General features: G+C 47.1%; 1 protein-coding gene across 1 annotated transcript; it reads right to left on the bottom strand.

Annotated features, from left to right (window-relative positions):
- Nucleotides 1–11,094: 11,094 nt before the first annotated feature.
- On the bottom strand, nucleotides 11,095–13,264 carry LOC123062939 (NAC domain-containing protein 48). The gene is made up of 3 exons (XM_044486635.1): nucleotides 12,969–13,264; nucleotides 12,612–12,886; nucleotides 11,095–12,055 (listed from the first exon to the last, which is right to left on the bottom strand). Exons 1-3 carry the CDS (start codon nucleotides 13,132–13,134, stop codon nucleotides 11,597–11,599), a joined length of 900 nt encoding a protein of 299 aa, XP_044342570.1. The 5' UTR covers nucleotides 13,135–13,264; the 3' UTR covers nucleotides 11,095–11,596.
- Between the last annotated feature and the right edge of the window lie 1,803 nt (nucleotides 13,265–15,067).

The following is a 15,067-nucleotide window of genomic DNA, read 5'->3' as shown; positions in this document are numbered from 1 at the left end:
TGGACACGACGGAAGATCGCACGCGAACAGCGGAAGAAAGATTCCGGCGCACCCCTACCTGGCGCGCCAAATGTCGGATTTTGGGTTCCGGCAGACCCTTGAGGTTCAAACACTGGGGTGCGCGCGGAGATCTCTCCCCTACCGATCTACGTCCAATCTCCTCGTGTGATCTAAGCTGGAAACAACGAACAACACAAGGGACACGAGGTTTATACTGGTTCGGGCCACCGTTGTGGTGTAATACCCTACTCCAGTGTGTGGCGTGGTGGATTGCCTCAGGGGCTGATGATGAACAGTACAAGGGAAGAACAGCCTCGCGAGAGGTGTTCTTGAGCTGATGCGATGAACTGCTTTGGTGAGTTCAGTCGCCTCTCTCTCTCTCTCTGCTAGAGCTCTACCAAATCTCTAGATGTCTAGGTGTGTCCCCCCCTACTCTGTGGTGGCTAGCTCTATTTATAGAGGCCCTGGGCCTCTCCCCAAATAATGAGCGGGAAGGGCGCCAACAATTGGCCGTTTTGAAGGGGAACATCTAGTACAAGTTATCCTGACCAAAGGTGGTCTTCGGCTGCCAAAAGCACTGGTGATGATGCCGTCTTGGGCTCCATGGTGACCTCCGTCCTGCCGCTCTGTTGATCTTGGTCTCGTTGCACCGGAATGGTAACCTTTGCCCGATGCCTTGGCCTGTGCTTGCCCCCTTTGCACCAAAGGGGAAATAAGGACACTGCGCAGGCCGGCGCCCGCCTGGTCTCGATCGTCATGGCTTGCGTCATGGGCTCCTCGTGAGGTACCCCTGCCTTGATCTACGAGGATTTCAACAGGAAAATTGTGCTTAAAAATAGGCCCTTGTTTAAAGAATACTTCATCTATTTCCCTTCTTTAATTCATAAACATATCATTTTCATGCTCTAGCAAATATTGTTCTAATGGATCAGTAGGAGGCATGGCAATAGAAGCAAGACCAATAATTTCATCCTTACTAGGTAATTCTTTATCATGGGGTTGTCTATGAAATTTAGAGAAATTAAAATCATGAGACATATCCCCTAAACCGATAGTAACAGTATCTTTCTCGCAGTCTATCTTAGCATTAACAGTGTTCAAGAAAGGTCGACCAAATATAATGGGACAAAAGTTATCTAGTGGGGAACTAAGAACAAGAAAATCAGTAGGGTATTTAATTTTTCCACACAAGACTTCAACATCTCTAACAATCCCAATTGGTGAAATAGTATCTCTATTGGCAAGCTTAATAGTAACATCAATATCTTCTATCTCAGCAGGTGCAATATCCTTCATAATTTCTTCATACAAGGTATAAGGAATTGCACTCACACTAGCACCCACATCACATAAGCCATGATAATAATGATCTCCTATTTAAAAAGACAGGCATGCCAACAACTGGTCTATGTTTATCTTTCATATCGGGTTTAGCAATTCTAGCAGCTTCATCACAGAAATAAATAACATGCCCATCAATATTATCAACCAAGAGATCTTTAACCATAGTAATACTATGTTCAAATTTAATTTGCTCAGGGGGTGTAGGTGTCCTAGTATAACTCTTATGAACCACAGTTGAAGCCTTAACGTGATCCTTTATTCTAACAGGAAAAGGTGGTTTCTCAATATAAACAGTAGGAACAATAGGATCAACATTGTAAGTAATAGTTTCTTATTCAACTTTAATAGGTTCTACTACTTCAACTTCAATGGGAGGATGATATTTAAACCACTTCTCCTTAGGGAGATCAACATGAGTAGCAAAAGATTCACAGAAAGAAACTACTATCTCAGAGTCAAGTCCATATTTAGTGCTAAAATCATGAAAAGCATCGGTATCCATAAAAGATTTAACACAATCAAACTTAAGGTTTATACCTGACTCTTTACCTTCGTCGAGTTCCCAATCTTCAGAGCTGCGTTTAATTCTTTCCAATAAATCCCATTTGAATTCAATATCCTTTTTCACATAGGAACCAGTACAAGAAGTATCGAGCATGGATCGATCTTATGAGAAAGCCGAGCATAAAGTGTCCCTTATGTACTCCTCGGGTGTTACGGTATTAATTATATTGGTCTCAACATTTATAGGAGTACCTGAGATATAATGTTTGATTCTTTGACCGTTTACCACCTTCAGATTTGTGCCTTCGGCGTTGTTGATTTTTATGGCACCGGAGCGATAGGCCTCCTCGATAATGTAAGGATCTTCCCATTTGGAGAGAAGATTTCCTGCAAAAAATCTTAAATGAGAGTTGTATAGCAAAACATGGTCACCTACATTAAACTCACGCTTTTGTATCCTTTTTGTCATGACATCTTTTAACTTTTTCTTTAAACAACTTGGCATTCTCATAGGCTTGGGTTCTCCATTCATCAAGTGAGCTAATATCAAATAACCTCTTCTCACCGGCAAGTTTGAAATCATAATTGAGGTCTTTAATAGCCCAATATGCCTTATGTTCTAATTCAAGAGGCAAGTGACATGCTTTTCCATAAACCATTTTATACGGAGACATACCCATAGGGTTCTTATAAGCAGTTCTATAAGCCCACAATGCATTATCAAGTTTCTTAGACCAATTCTTTCTAGATCTATTAACAGTCTTTTGCAAAATTAATTTAATCTCTCTATTGCTCAATTCTACTTGACCAATATCTGAGGATGATATGGAGATGCAATTCTATGGTTGACATCATATTTAGTGAGCATTTTACGAAAAGCACCATGAATAAAATGTGAACCACCATCAGTCATTAAATATCTAGGGACTCCAAACCTCGAAAAAATAACTTCTTTAAGCATCTTAATAGAAGTGTTATGACCAGCACTACTAGTTGGAATAGCTTATACCCACTTAGTAATGTAATCAACAGCAACTAAAATATGTTTATACCCATTGGAGGCAGGAAAAGTTCACATATAATCAAAGCCCCAAACATCAAATGGTTCAATAACAAGTGAATAGTTTGTAGGCATTTCCTGACGTCTACTAATATTACCAATTCTCTGGCATTCATCACAAGACAAGACAAACTTACGAGAATCCTTGAAGAGAGTAGGCCAATAAAAACTAGATTGCAATACCTTATGTGCAATTCTATCTCCATCATGGTGTCCTCCGTAAGACTCAAAGTGGCACTTGCGTAGTATCTGTTCCTGTTCATGCTCGGGTACACAACATCTAATAACACAATCTACTCCTTCTTTATAAAGGTGTGGGTCATCTCAGAAGTAATGTCTTAAATCATAGAAAAACTTTTACTTTTGCTGGTATGCGAAACTAGGTGGTATAAATTTAGCAACAATGTAATTAGCATAATCAACATACCATGGAGTATTACGAGAAGCATTGATGACAGCTAATTGTTCATCTGGAAAGTTATCATCAATAGGTAGTGGGTCATCAAGAACATTTTCTAACCTAGACAAGTTGTCTGCAACGGGGTTCTCGGCTCCCTTTCTATCAATAATATGCAAATCAAATTATTGTAACAAGAGAACCCATCTAATAAGTCTACGTTTAGCATCTTTCTTTTCCATAAGATATTTAATAGCAGCATGATCAGTGTGAACAGTTACTTTAGAATCAACAGTATAAGATCTGAACTTATCACAAGCAAATACAACTGCTAAAAATTATTTTTCAGTAGTAGCATAATTTCTCTAGGCACTGTCTAGAGTTTTACTAGCATAATAGATAACATTTAGTTTCTTATCAACTCTTTGTCCTAGAACAGCACCAACAACATAATCACTAGCATCACACATAATTTCAAAGGGTAAATTCCAATCAGGTGGATGAACAATAGGGTAAATCTTAAACGAGAGTTGTATAGCAAAACATGGTCACCTACATTAAACTCACGCTTTTGTATCCTTTTTGTCATGACATCTTTTAACTTTTTCTTTAAACAACTTGGCATTCTCATAGGCTTGGGTTCTCCATTCATCAAGTGAGCTAATATCAAATAACCTCTTCTCACCGGCAAGTTTGAAATCATAATTGAGGCCTTTAATAGCCCAATATGCCTTATGTTCTAGTTCAAGAGGTAACATATATGCTTTTCCATAAACCATTTTATATGGAGACATACCCATAGGATTCTTATAAGCAGTTCTATAAGCCCACAAAGCATCATCAAGTTTCTTAGACCAATTCTTTCTAGATCTATTAACAGTCTTTTGCAAAATTAATTTAATCTCTCTATTGCTCAGTTCCACTTGACCACTAGACTGAGGATGATATGGAGATGCAATTCTATGGTTAAAATCATACTTAGCAAGCATTTTACAGAAAGCACCATGAAGATCATACTTAGTAATTATATGGAGATCGGCCGGTTTTGGCACCGATAGTGGTGTCACAAGTTGACTTAAAACAATACGTGAATCAAGCGTATAGCTAGATACCAGTTCCTTACCTCCCCTTGTCTTAGAGGGCATGATCTTGGTCTTAGAGTCTTTCAGATTCTTCATAGTGAATATAAATTGCAGCAGATAATTAACTCCCAGGTGAACTTAATAAATAGAGCTATGTTCCCCGGCAACGGTGCCAAAAAATAGTCTTGATGACCCATAACTACAAGGGGTCGCAACATTCTTCGAGGGTAGTATTTCAAGTTTTAGCCAAATTTATTGATTCGACATAAGGGGAGCCAAAGAATATTTATAAGCCTTATCAGTTGAGTTGTCAACTCAAGTACACCTAAGAAGTCACTTCCTTGCAGAAATTAATTAGTGGCACACTAATATGATAGCAATGATAGTAGTAGTAATAGTAGTCACAGTAACAATAACAGTAATAGCAATTTTCTAGCAACAACATCAGTAATACTAACTTGAGAAAAGACAATATTATAAAAGCATAGGCATAGAGTAGTGATGGATATTTGGATGAAATTCATTATGTAACTATCACAACCTAGAGCGATACACAAAAGCTCCGATTTATCGATCATATGTAGGCATGTATTCTGTATATAATCATACGTTCTTGTGATAAGAACGTGCATGACATCTTTTGTCCCACCCTCCCGTGGCTGCGGGGTCTTAATGTAAACCAAGGGTAACTAATGCGCTCCTTTTAATAGAGAACCGAAACAAAGAATTAGTAAATAGTGAATACATGAACTCCTCAAATTACAGTCGTTTTCGGAGGGTATCCTAATTAATCTCACTTTGTGGTCTACAGTACGAAACAATAATAGGTGCATATAACTTGGAGAAGGATCAACAGCTCGAATATATTTCTGAAAACATAATAGGTTCAGATATGAAAACATGGCACTCGGGCCCCAGTAGCAAGCACTAAGCATAGCAAAGTCATAGCAACATCAATCTCAGAACATAGTGGATACTAGAGATCAAGCCCTAACAAATTTAAATGATTACATAAGAAATCTCATCCATCTCCATCACCATCCAGTATGCCTACAGAGGAATTACTCACTCCCTAAGGTGAGCATCATGAGATTGTCTATGAAGAAGGGTTGGTGAAGATGACAGCGGCAAATCCCCCTCTCTGGAGCCTCGAACGGACTCCGGATCAGGCCCCCCATGAAGAAAAGGAGGTGGCGGTGGCTCCATATCGTAAAACGCAATGTTCCTTTCTCTCTGATTTTTTCTCGGAAAGACGATATATGTAGGCTTGGAATTAGGTCAAGAGGCCACTCGTGGGACCTACAAGGAAGCATGGCGTGCCCTGGGGGTGGGCACGCACCCCTGCCTTGTGGGCTGCCGGTGGCCCCCTCCGGTAGATTACACCAGTATTTTTTTATATTCCACCAAAAAATCTACGTGCGGTTTTTTCCAATTTTGAGAACTTTTATTTTTGCAAAAAATAACACCAAGGTAGTTCTGCTGAAAACAACGCCAGTCCGGATTAGTTTCATTCAAGTCATGCAAGTTAGAGTCCAAAATAAGAGCAAAAGTATTTGGAAAAGTATATACGTTCAAGATGTATCAGTTCTCTCGGAGGAAGTACATCTCCTCTTAAGTTGGTACAAGGGGGGTTTATATTGACTATGGGTTCTTGAAAAATAAGGGCCCAAAATGGACATGCCCGGACACTGACTGGGCGTGTCCGCGGGTATTTAATGGGGTGAATTTGCTAAGTCTGGTTGTAGATGCATTGAGTGCATTAAAAACCTTAGCAACTAATCTTCCCAATGCATAGTTTCTTAGCTTTTGATGCTATGCTTCCCTTGTATAATTTTTTAAAAACTAAACTCCTTCATGCATTGATTGGTAGGCATTTTGCTTACGCCCGACTAGTCATGGTGGGGAGTAATTTAGACTAATATTATATGTATGGCACTAGTCTATGTTACACCTTCATAGTGTGTAGTAACATATGTGTAGTATCATGTAAGTCTTCATTTGTAGATGTAGACTCATTTTGCCTTCAGATTAGTTATGTTACTCAACATGGCAATGGGTACCCTCTACCTGCGAACCAGATGGGTAAAAACCTTATTAGGGTAAGTGTTTTGTGAAAGTTAAATACGCATGAGTTTGTAGATGGGGAAAAAATATATCGATCTGGTAAGTCGAGTACGGATACGGTCTACCCACATATTAATACATCCTACACGTAGGTCCCTATGCCATTCACTAAAAGGGTAAAACCTAGCCTAATCCAGCCACAGCTCGCACACAACATCCTCCCCTCCCTCACCCATCATGCCATCACAAAACCCATCTCCTCATCTCGCCTCGGATGAAATGCTAAATATAGATGCTAAAATGTTATATTTTACATACTGAAATGATGAAATTATATATGGTAAAATGTAAATTGAAAGGTGGCAAAGATGGGTATTTTTACGCGTGGGTGGTACGGTATAGGAACAATATGAAACCCAAGGCGCGGGTACGGATATGGGTTTGGGCAAAAAAATATTGGGACGGATGCGGGTCTGGGTGAGTATTACCCGCACCCGAACCTTGTGGGTGCCATGTTGATATGTTACGGTAACATATCATGTTACCACAAACATCTCTCTCATCATTAATTACTTGCTACATAAGAAAATTTACATTGGGGTGCATTATATTACTAGCTAAGTTGCTTCCACTGTGGTTAGTTTATTCTCCTCTTCAATTGCTCTGTCACATCACTTTTTTGCTCATGTGACATCCTTGTAGATGACAAAAATTACTCTTTTTTCTCCGTGTCTTAAAATAGGGCAGTTGGTGATGCAAATTTGCATCACCCGTGCGGCTCCAGTAAAACCCAAACCAGTCGTAGGAACACCCAAAGACCCCTGAACTTACAATTTTTTCTACCCACACGCAACTACCGTGTCGCCGCTGAAACCCACTCGCCGCACCCCCTCCGTCGGATCTGCACCTACCCCACTGTCACACGGCCCCAAATCGACTAAATCGACCGCCACACAACCGCACCGCCCGATTCCGACGCCGCACTACCTCCACGGTACCCTGCCGCACTCCGTCTACACCACCGCGTCGACGCCACACCTGCGCAGCCGTCATGTCGTCGAAGCCGTTGAAGGGCAAGGCGGCCTTCATGGGGTGTGGCGGCTCCCCTCCGGCAAGTTTGATGTTGAGTTTTGATGTGACGGTCGCCGCTACTGGCTCAGCACCTTCGACTCCGGGGACATCTCAGCGTGTGCGTACAACATTGTCATGTGGCATTTTAGCCGGCTAATTCATGAGATGAATTTTCAGAAGATTAAAATTTTGGAGCAAGCGGAATTCGTTGGGCCGAAGAATGTGAGCATTCGGCCAATCAATAACGAGAAGAAGAAGACTGTGACCCACATTGCTCCTGGCGAGAGTGATGAAGTGGCAATGGCAAGGTTTGCCGGAGAATCGACGGTATGTTCCGAACGAGTTGGAGTTCTGCTGTAAGCGTGCAGACGAGAAGAAGAAGAAGCATATGAAGCAGGAGGACGAGGCTAACCCCTCGACGGTGATCCCTAACGAGTCCGACGAGGAGGAGGACTCTATTCCGACACGTTCTGGAACTCGTTCCTGAGCGACACCGAGTCCGACAAGTAGTTTATATTTAGGGTGATGTAGTTCAAGTAGAATTGGTATGAAGTAAAACCGGGCAAACGTGGGGTCGGGCCGGGCTATTAAAAGCCCGACCTTCATTTCTCAAGCCCGGCCCGAAGCTTGAAATACTCACAGTTTTCAAGCCCGAGCCCGCCTCAAAATCAAGCTCGAAGACCAAAGCCCGACTGAACGCTGGTTTTTAGTGCATGCCCGGCTCGAAATACAGAAAAAATGAAGCCCGAGTGCGGCCCGAACTATCTTCCGGGCTACAAAACATGGCCCAAGCCCGGCCTGAAATCAAGCCCCATAGCCCGGCCCGTACGCTGGTTTTTAGTGCACGCCCGTGCTTGCCCGGCCCGAAGCCCGAAAGCCCGGCCAAAAATACAAAAAATGTGAAGCCCGAATGCGGCCCGAACTATCTTCCAGGCTGCAAAACGTGGCCCGAGCCCAGCCCGAACGCCAAGCCTGGTCGGCCTAGCCTTGTTTTTTCGGGCCAAGCTCGGGTCGGGCTGTTCTGCCCGGGTTTAGTATAAAGTAGTGGTTGCAATGATTGTAGTATGAACTATGTTTGTTTGAAATGAATTTGGTATGTTGCATCTTTATTTATTTATCTGAATGCCTTATTTTACATCACTTAATCAAGCACTAGGGCCCTGTTTTACATTATGCGTTGGAGTTAGAGCTTTTTGATAATGTAAAAAGCCAGATGGTTTATATTACTCCGACCACAATTTGATAATGTAAGATAATCATCTATTGACTATTGGAGATGCTCTTGGTCACTCGCTTGAACTTAATATACATGCCCAAAGCGTCTAGTTGTTGCAAATTCGCGAAGTGGGTATCGATCGCCGGATCGCCCCACCTACTAGCGCCACCTTCCGCTCAAACCGGTGAACACAACCAGCACACGAACAGCAAACCGCTGCCGCTCAACCCCAGAAAGCGGAGCAGCAATTCTCCCGGCCCAGTGGACGACGAAGGTGTCAAGACGAAAGTTCGAGGAAGGCGACGCCGCCGCCGCTTGGTTTTATATGCCAGATTAACCTCATCCCAGCCGTAGCAGTCAGCCGTTTCGTCCTCGGCATAAAGCAGTGTGCACACATCCATCCATAGCAGGATCAGTTCAGGGCGGTGGTCTCCGCGGAACAACGGCGGCGGCCGCCGCCGCTCTGGCCATTCCGGGGTGCGGAGTACCTGGACTCCCTCCCCAATTAATATCCCAGCGATCCAGCCGGAGTCATCGCAGTCGTGAGTTCGACTGCTAAAATAAAATGCTAGCCACCGAATCCCTGCATTCAGCACTTGTATTAGAGCAAGAGACGGGGAGAGAAATTTTAGCGAGCAGCATCCTCCGCAGAAAAGCTTAGGGTTACTTCGCCTCCTGCTGGCGCCGTCGCCGGTTCGTCTCGTCTCCGGTGACCTTAGAGTCATGACGGCGCGGTGGATCCAGGCCCTTGCTGGCGGGAGGCATTTGTTTTTAGATGTTTCTTCAAAAAAATTTAGGGTTTGTGTCCTGTTTAAGAAAACGAGACGACGGCAGCTTTCTGAAGATGGAATAAGGTCTTCCACGCCTAGCCCCCGTTTTGGTGGTGTGTGGCATCATCGGTGGGCGTGTGAAATTGTATCTTCGACAAATCTATTTTTGATGAATTTATTCGGATCTGATCGTAGTTCGTCTACGTTTGTGTTTCTTCGGGTTGGATCCTTCCGATCTACAGTACTTTTCATCGGCGGCGGTTGCTGTTCTGCTGTGCTGGTCCTACGGGGTCTTAGCACGACGACTTCCCGACTGTCTACTACAACAACTTTTGCCCGGCTCTGACGAGAAAGAGGCGATGACGGCGGCGCGCCTTCGGCTTGATTCGATGCTTGTAGTCGTCGCTAGGTGGTCCACGGACCTGGATATAATTTTTATTATTTCTGTTGTTCATTGTGTTGCCATGGTTGAAGAGGAATAGATTGAAAGTTTTCCAAAAAGAAAAAAGCACCAACTTGTATTTATTTTTCGCTGGAGTTCTGTGGCGTGCTCCAACGAAAACGCGCTCGTGTAGATTTGTTCGGGTGTCTGTCTGAGAATAGTGTGGTGGACCGGATCGGAGGCGATAAGCACGAGGTTTTCCAACGTGATCTATCCATTCCATGTGTGAACGTGGAGATCAGTCGGTCCAGGCGCACGTACGGCGCCGTGAGTTCTCGGGGTCCACCCGCCCGCACACACGTGCACATGGTCTTCCCCGATAAGCATCAGCCGTACGGCGAATTAATCTGTGATTGAGTTGATTAGGTGAACAGTGATATCTTCAACTTATCAGGGTTTAAATTCTGGTGCTCGCATTATTTCTGAATTTATTTCAGGATTTCCGGCGATGCATTTTGAGTGGGAGGAGACGTTCCTGTCGACTACGAGATGTCTACATTAATTTCGTAAATCTTAAGATGACATGCCGGCTCAGTCTCTCGGAGGTGCTCATAGGGATAAGATGTGCGTGTGTGTTCATAGGGATGAGTGTATGCACGTGTATATAAGTGCTTGTCCTGGTGCTCGCATTATTTCTGAATTTATTTCAGGATTTCCGGCGATGCGTTTTGAGTGGGAGGAGACGTTCCTGTCGACTACGAGACGTCTACATTAATTTCGTAAATCTTAAGATGACATGCCGGCTCAGTCTCTCGGAGGTGCTCATAGGGATAAGATGTGCGTGTGTGTTCATAGGGATGAGTGTATGCACGTGTATATAAGTGCTTGTGTCTGTACTGATGCTAAAAAAAAGCATCAGCCGTACGTGCGTCCAAGGTTAAAAGTCTGCCGCTGATTACCGTCACGTTTTCCCCTCCTCTTTCCTGGAAGGCGCGGCCACAAACACGTTTCCTCCGTACGGAAGCTTATCTCCCCCACAGCTGGAGCGCATGCAGCTAGCTAACGTCGGTGAACCATGTTCTTTTGGCAGTAGGTAAATACGCCAAGAAAATCACTGTTCACACACCAATTTTTCTTCCGAGACCACCAACCGCAGCTCGCCTAATTCAGCGAGGAAGAATTTTTCTCTAGGCATCTCAGCAAGTGGAGGGGTAAGAACAATATATTATTCGGTCTCATTTGATGAATGGCTTACACTACCATCGGACTACAGCTACCACTGGTATGGTACTATATATCAATTTATCAATAAACCCTTGCAACTAACCAATCAAGAAACAGCAACCCCGCACCGAACCAATCATGTTTTTTCCATGTATGTACACACACACACACACGCATGCATGCTTGCTAGCGCACGACCGCCCGCCCGATGATGCAATGCGGCGAACGCTTCGAAGCATCTTGGGCGTCGTCGGTCACGTCACGCTGGTGAGAGGCCGGGGACCCACGGTATCATCGCCGCCACCTTCCGATCTTCGCCGTCGTCGTCATCAAGCACCTGATTTTGTCTTATCTCCCGTCTAATATCCTCTTAAATTATCTCCCCTTCATCAGGTCAACAATGGCGGCTCGCCCGTTTCATCGCCCCAAACGCCAAGGATAGGAGGTACTCGCTTCGACCGACCGATCGGTTTCTTCGCTGCCTAGAACGGCTTGCCCCAGTACATGAGGATGTCCTGGAGGAGCGGGTCACCGCCGAAGCCGCCGTTGGGCTCGAGCATGGAGCCGGCCGCCGGGTTCACGGGGTCGCCGCCGGACGCGAACGAGCGCTCCCACTCGCTGATCTTGGGCTGGCTCTGCACCTCCCCGGCCGGGAACTCCGGCGACAGCACCTGCTCCGAGCAGCTCGAGTCCGCGTGCAGCCGCGGCATCGAGTCGGACGGCCGGTCGTAGTACGCCGCGAAGTCCCGGAACGGCTGCGCGCCGCCGCCGCCGCCGTTGGCGTTCATCCCCATGACGGGCTTCTGCTCCGGCGGGGAGCTCGCCATGGCCCCAGGGCCACCCCCGTAGCCGCCCATGGCCGCCGGCTTCCGGTCCACGGCCGCCGGCTTCTCCATGCCGCCCTTCTTGTTGTAGATGCGGCACAGCACCCAATCATCCAACTGCACGGAACAAAACCACAAACATGTCAGACAAACGATCACAGATCACACATGACGAACTATACCAGTCGAATCATTTTAGAAAAGCTTCGTTATTTTAGCATTTTCGAGTCGGCCAGTTGCCGAGATGCTCTCAGCCGGTACAGCGGCGTTCCCGTCGGCGCCGTCGCCGTCGCATGGGCTCGCATGGCCGGACGGATCATGGGCCCTCAAACTGAAAGGGATGAGGAGGTGATGGCATCGAACGCATTCACACGGCGCGAATCATTGAGCAAGTTGCACGGGGTGCGGCCCCCCTGGCCCATCCGCCGCGAAATCCCGCGGCCCAAACCCACGGGCGCCGCCTATCCGCCCATTCATCTCGAAAGCAACAATCCACTGTGCCGTCGTAATTGGCATATCGTGGGAATATCGCGCTAAAATATCTCCCGTCGATCTAATCTATCTACGGCGATCTCATTTTAATTAATACAGTATTAATAAGGTGATTTATTAGTAGAAGATACTGGAATTAGTGCTGCGATCGATGCTGGCATGGATGGTCTGGTGTGCTTACCCTGAGGCTGTTCTTCTTGCGGGCGGAGCGGTCGACGTCGGCGAGGCGGTACTCGTGCATGATCCAGTTGGTCTTCTCGCCCTTGGGGGCCTTGCCGGCGTAGAAGACGAGCGCCTTCTTGATGGCGAGCGGCTTGGGGGTGCCCACGGGCTTGTCGGCCCCGGTGGCCTTCCAGTAGCCGGACCCGGCGGCCCGGTTGGGCCTGGACCCGTTGGGGTACTTGCGGTCCCGCGGGGAGAAGAAGTACCACTCCTTCTCGCCGTACAGCGCCATCTCTGCACAACAGATCACGAGAACATGCTTAGTAATTCCAAAGATTAAAACATATAGCGCGTGGAGGATTGGTGAAGAACGTACTTGGGAGCTGCCAGGGGTCGAACTTGTAGAGGTCGATCTCGGTGATGATGGGGACGGCGATGGGCGCGCCGGCGCAGCGGCGGCAGAGGTAGTGCGTCACCAGCTCCTCGTCCGTCGGGTGGAACCGGAAGCCCGGCGGCAGATTCAGCTCCTGCCCGCCGCTCATCTCCGGTCGATCCGTCGGATGGATGGATCAGCTCGCCGCGGCTCTGAATTCTACTGCTGCTGAATTCTTCTTCGCTTCTCTGCTGCTGCTCTGGGGAGGAGGGAGAAGAGGAGGCCTGAAACTTGTTCCGGGCGAGGCGGGGGGGATTTATAGGGGGCGAGGGGCGCGACACGTGTGGTCCGGGCGGGGCAGGGCACACGTGGTGCGGGCGCTGACCGGCTGACCGGGACACGTGGAGCCCCGATCGGCGGCGCCGCTTCTGTCATGGCTTACGTCAGGCCGCTTGGACGGGGGCGGCTGACGCGGACGGACGGGCGTTCCGTTTCGGGAAGGGGACCGCGCGCGTGGCCCGTGCCGTCGCGACACGTCTGGGTCGGGACCGGCGGCGTGGTGGTACGGGTGCGGTGCGGGGTGTTCGTTCGTGCGCGCGAGCTGAGCCTGAGCGTTGGGGACGTGGTGGATAAGGATGAGTCGTGTCGTGCCGATCCACGGATCGACGATGAGGACGATGATGAGACGACGACGATGAGTTATGTGCGTGTGTGTTAGGCGTACGTACGTGTTGTTGGGGGTTGGTAGGTCTTGGGTGGAGAAGACTAAGTAAGCAATAGGCAAGTGCAGTGCTAGGGTACGTGTTCTGTTGAAGAGCTGCCTACAGCTTCGGATCCATCAGATATTCAGATGGCATGGCATGGCATGGCACAGGTGATGTGGAAATGCGCGCGGATAGATAGATAGATTCCAGCGAGCTCGATCGGTGTTGGTTCGTCCCCGGGCGTCGACCGGGGCAGAAAACCGACACGAGAAGACAGACCATCCAGGCCTATCCAGATCCGGTCATGGCCCATGGGCTGAGAAAAAGAAAGTGCGCCCACTGTCCAGCCAGCCACGCGCGGGGGCAAGGAATATGCCCTGGATACAACTGTTCCGGATCTCGCCCGTGAGCCGCGCGGCGCTGCAGTCAGTGCCAGCGCCGCCAGCGTGCTCCTACCCCTGTGCGCAGGGGCGAATCTAGCAATATGGCGAGGTTTGGCGGCTGCCATACCTAAAATTTGGCTAAATACCGTGTATGTATATTATATATCTGGAGTTTGAGCGTTGGTCGATGGAGTTCTATCCGTTTCATCAGTTTGGAGGAGCAGGAGACACACAAGGGCCTCAAACTTAATTGCCAATGGCCCAGTTATCCTCCCAGCAGCCCACCTAGTTGTATGTAGCCCAGCTCGATCTATCCAGTTATGCTACGATTCACAGCTTGGAAATCGCGTGCACACAGACGCAATTACGGAATAACGGCACGATCTACCTCAGTTAGGGCGACTCAGGCACCCGGCGATGATGCTTGACGAACACAGCAACGGCGGCGGGTGGCACTGCAGGGAACTCGGTGGCGAGTGAAACACTACGCTGCAAACCACAAAACGACGAGCTTATGTGCTAGCGACGGCGAGCCGGAAGCAGCGACATCAGGTCAGGATCACATCCATAGTAGCCCTAAAATTTTGTAATCCTTTTGTCCAATTTTTTATAGTTCATAAACTATCAAACATCAATCTTTATAATTTTGATTAGTTATATGCGACCGGTTAATTTTGATTATTTGTATACAACCAGTGAATTTGTTGTTCTAATCTACTAAGATGGCAACGATCTGCACATAGTTATATTATCAGTTATATTAACTTGGGCACATCTTGATTATATTATACATTGTTGTGTTTCGTCCTTCGTAAACTCCGCCACGCCTATAAAAAATTTCTGCCTTCGCCACTGCCTGTGCGCGCCGGCTGCACGAGCGTGAGCGTGCGCGAGGTCCCCGGAAGCAGAAGAGATGGCGTGCTGACCCGTCGACCGCGCGCTCGTTTCCTTTTCGTCTCCGATTTTCTTGGTGCGACTGCGATTCGATTTGATCGTCGGGGCTTCGGTCGACGTG

The sequence above is a fragment of the Triticum aestivum genome, chromosome 3A, assembly GCF_018294505.1.
Source record: "Triticum aestivum cultivar Chinese Spring chromosome 3A, IWGSC CS RefSeq v2.1, whole genome shotgun sequence".
Taxonomy (NCBI): Eukaryota; Viridiplantae; Streptophyta; class Magnoliopsida; order Poales; family Poaceae; genus Triticum; species Triticum aestivum.
The sequence above is the reverse complement of the archived record's forward strand: the minus strand, read 5'-3'. Positions and strand labels throughout refer to the sequence as shown.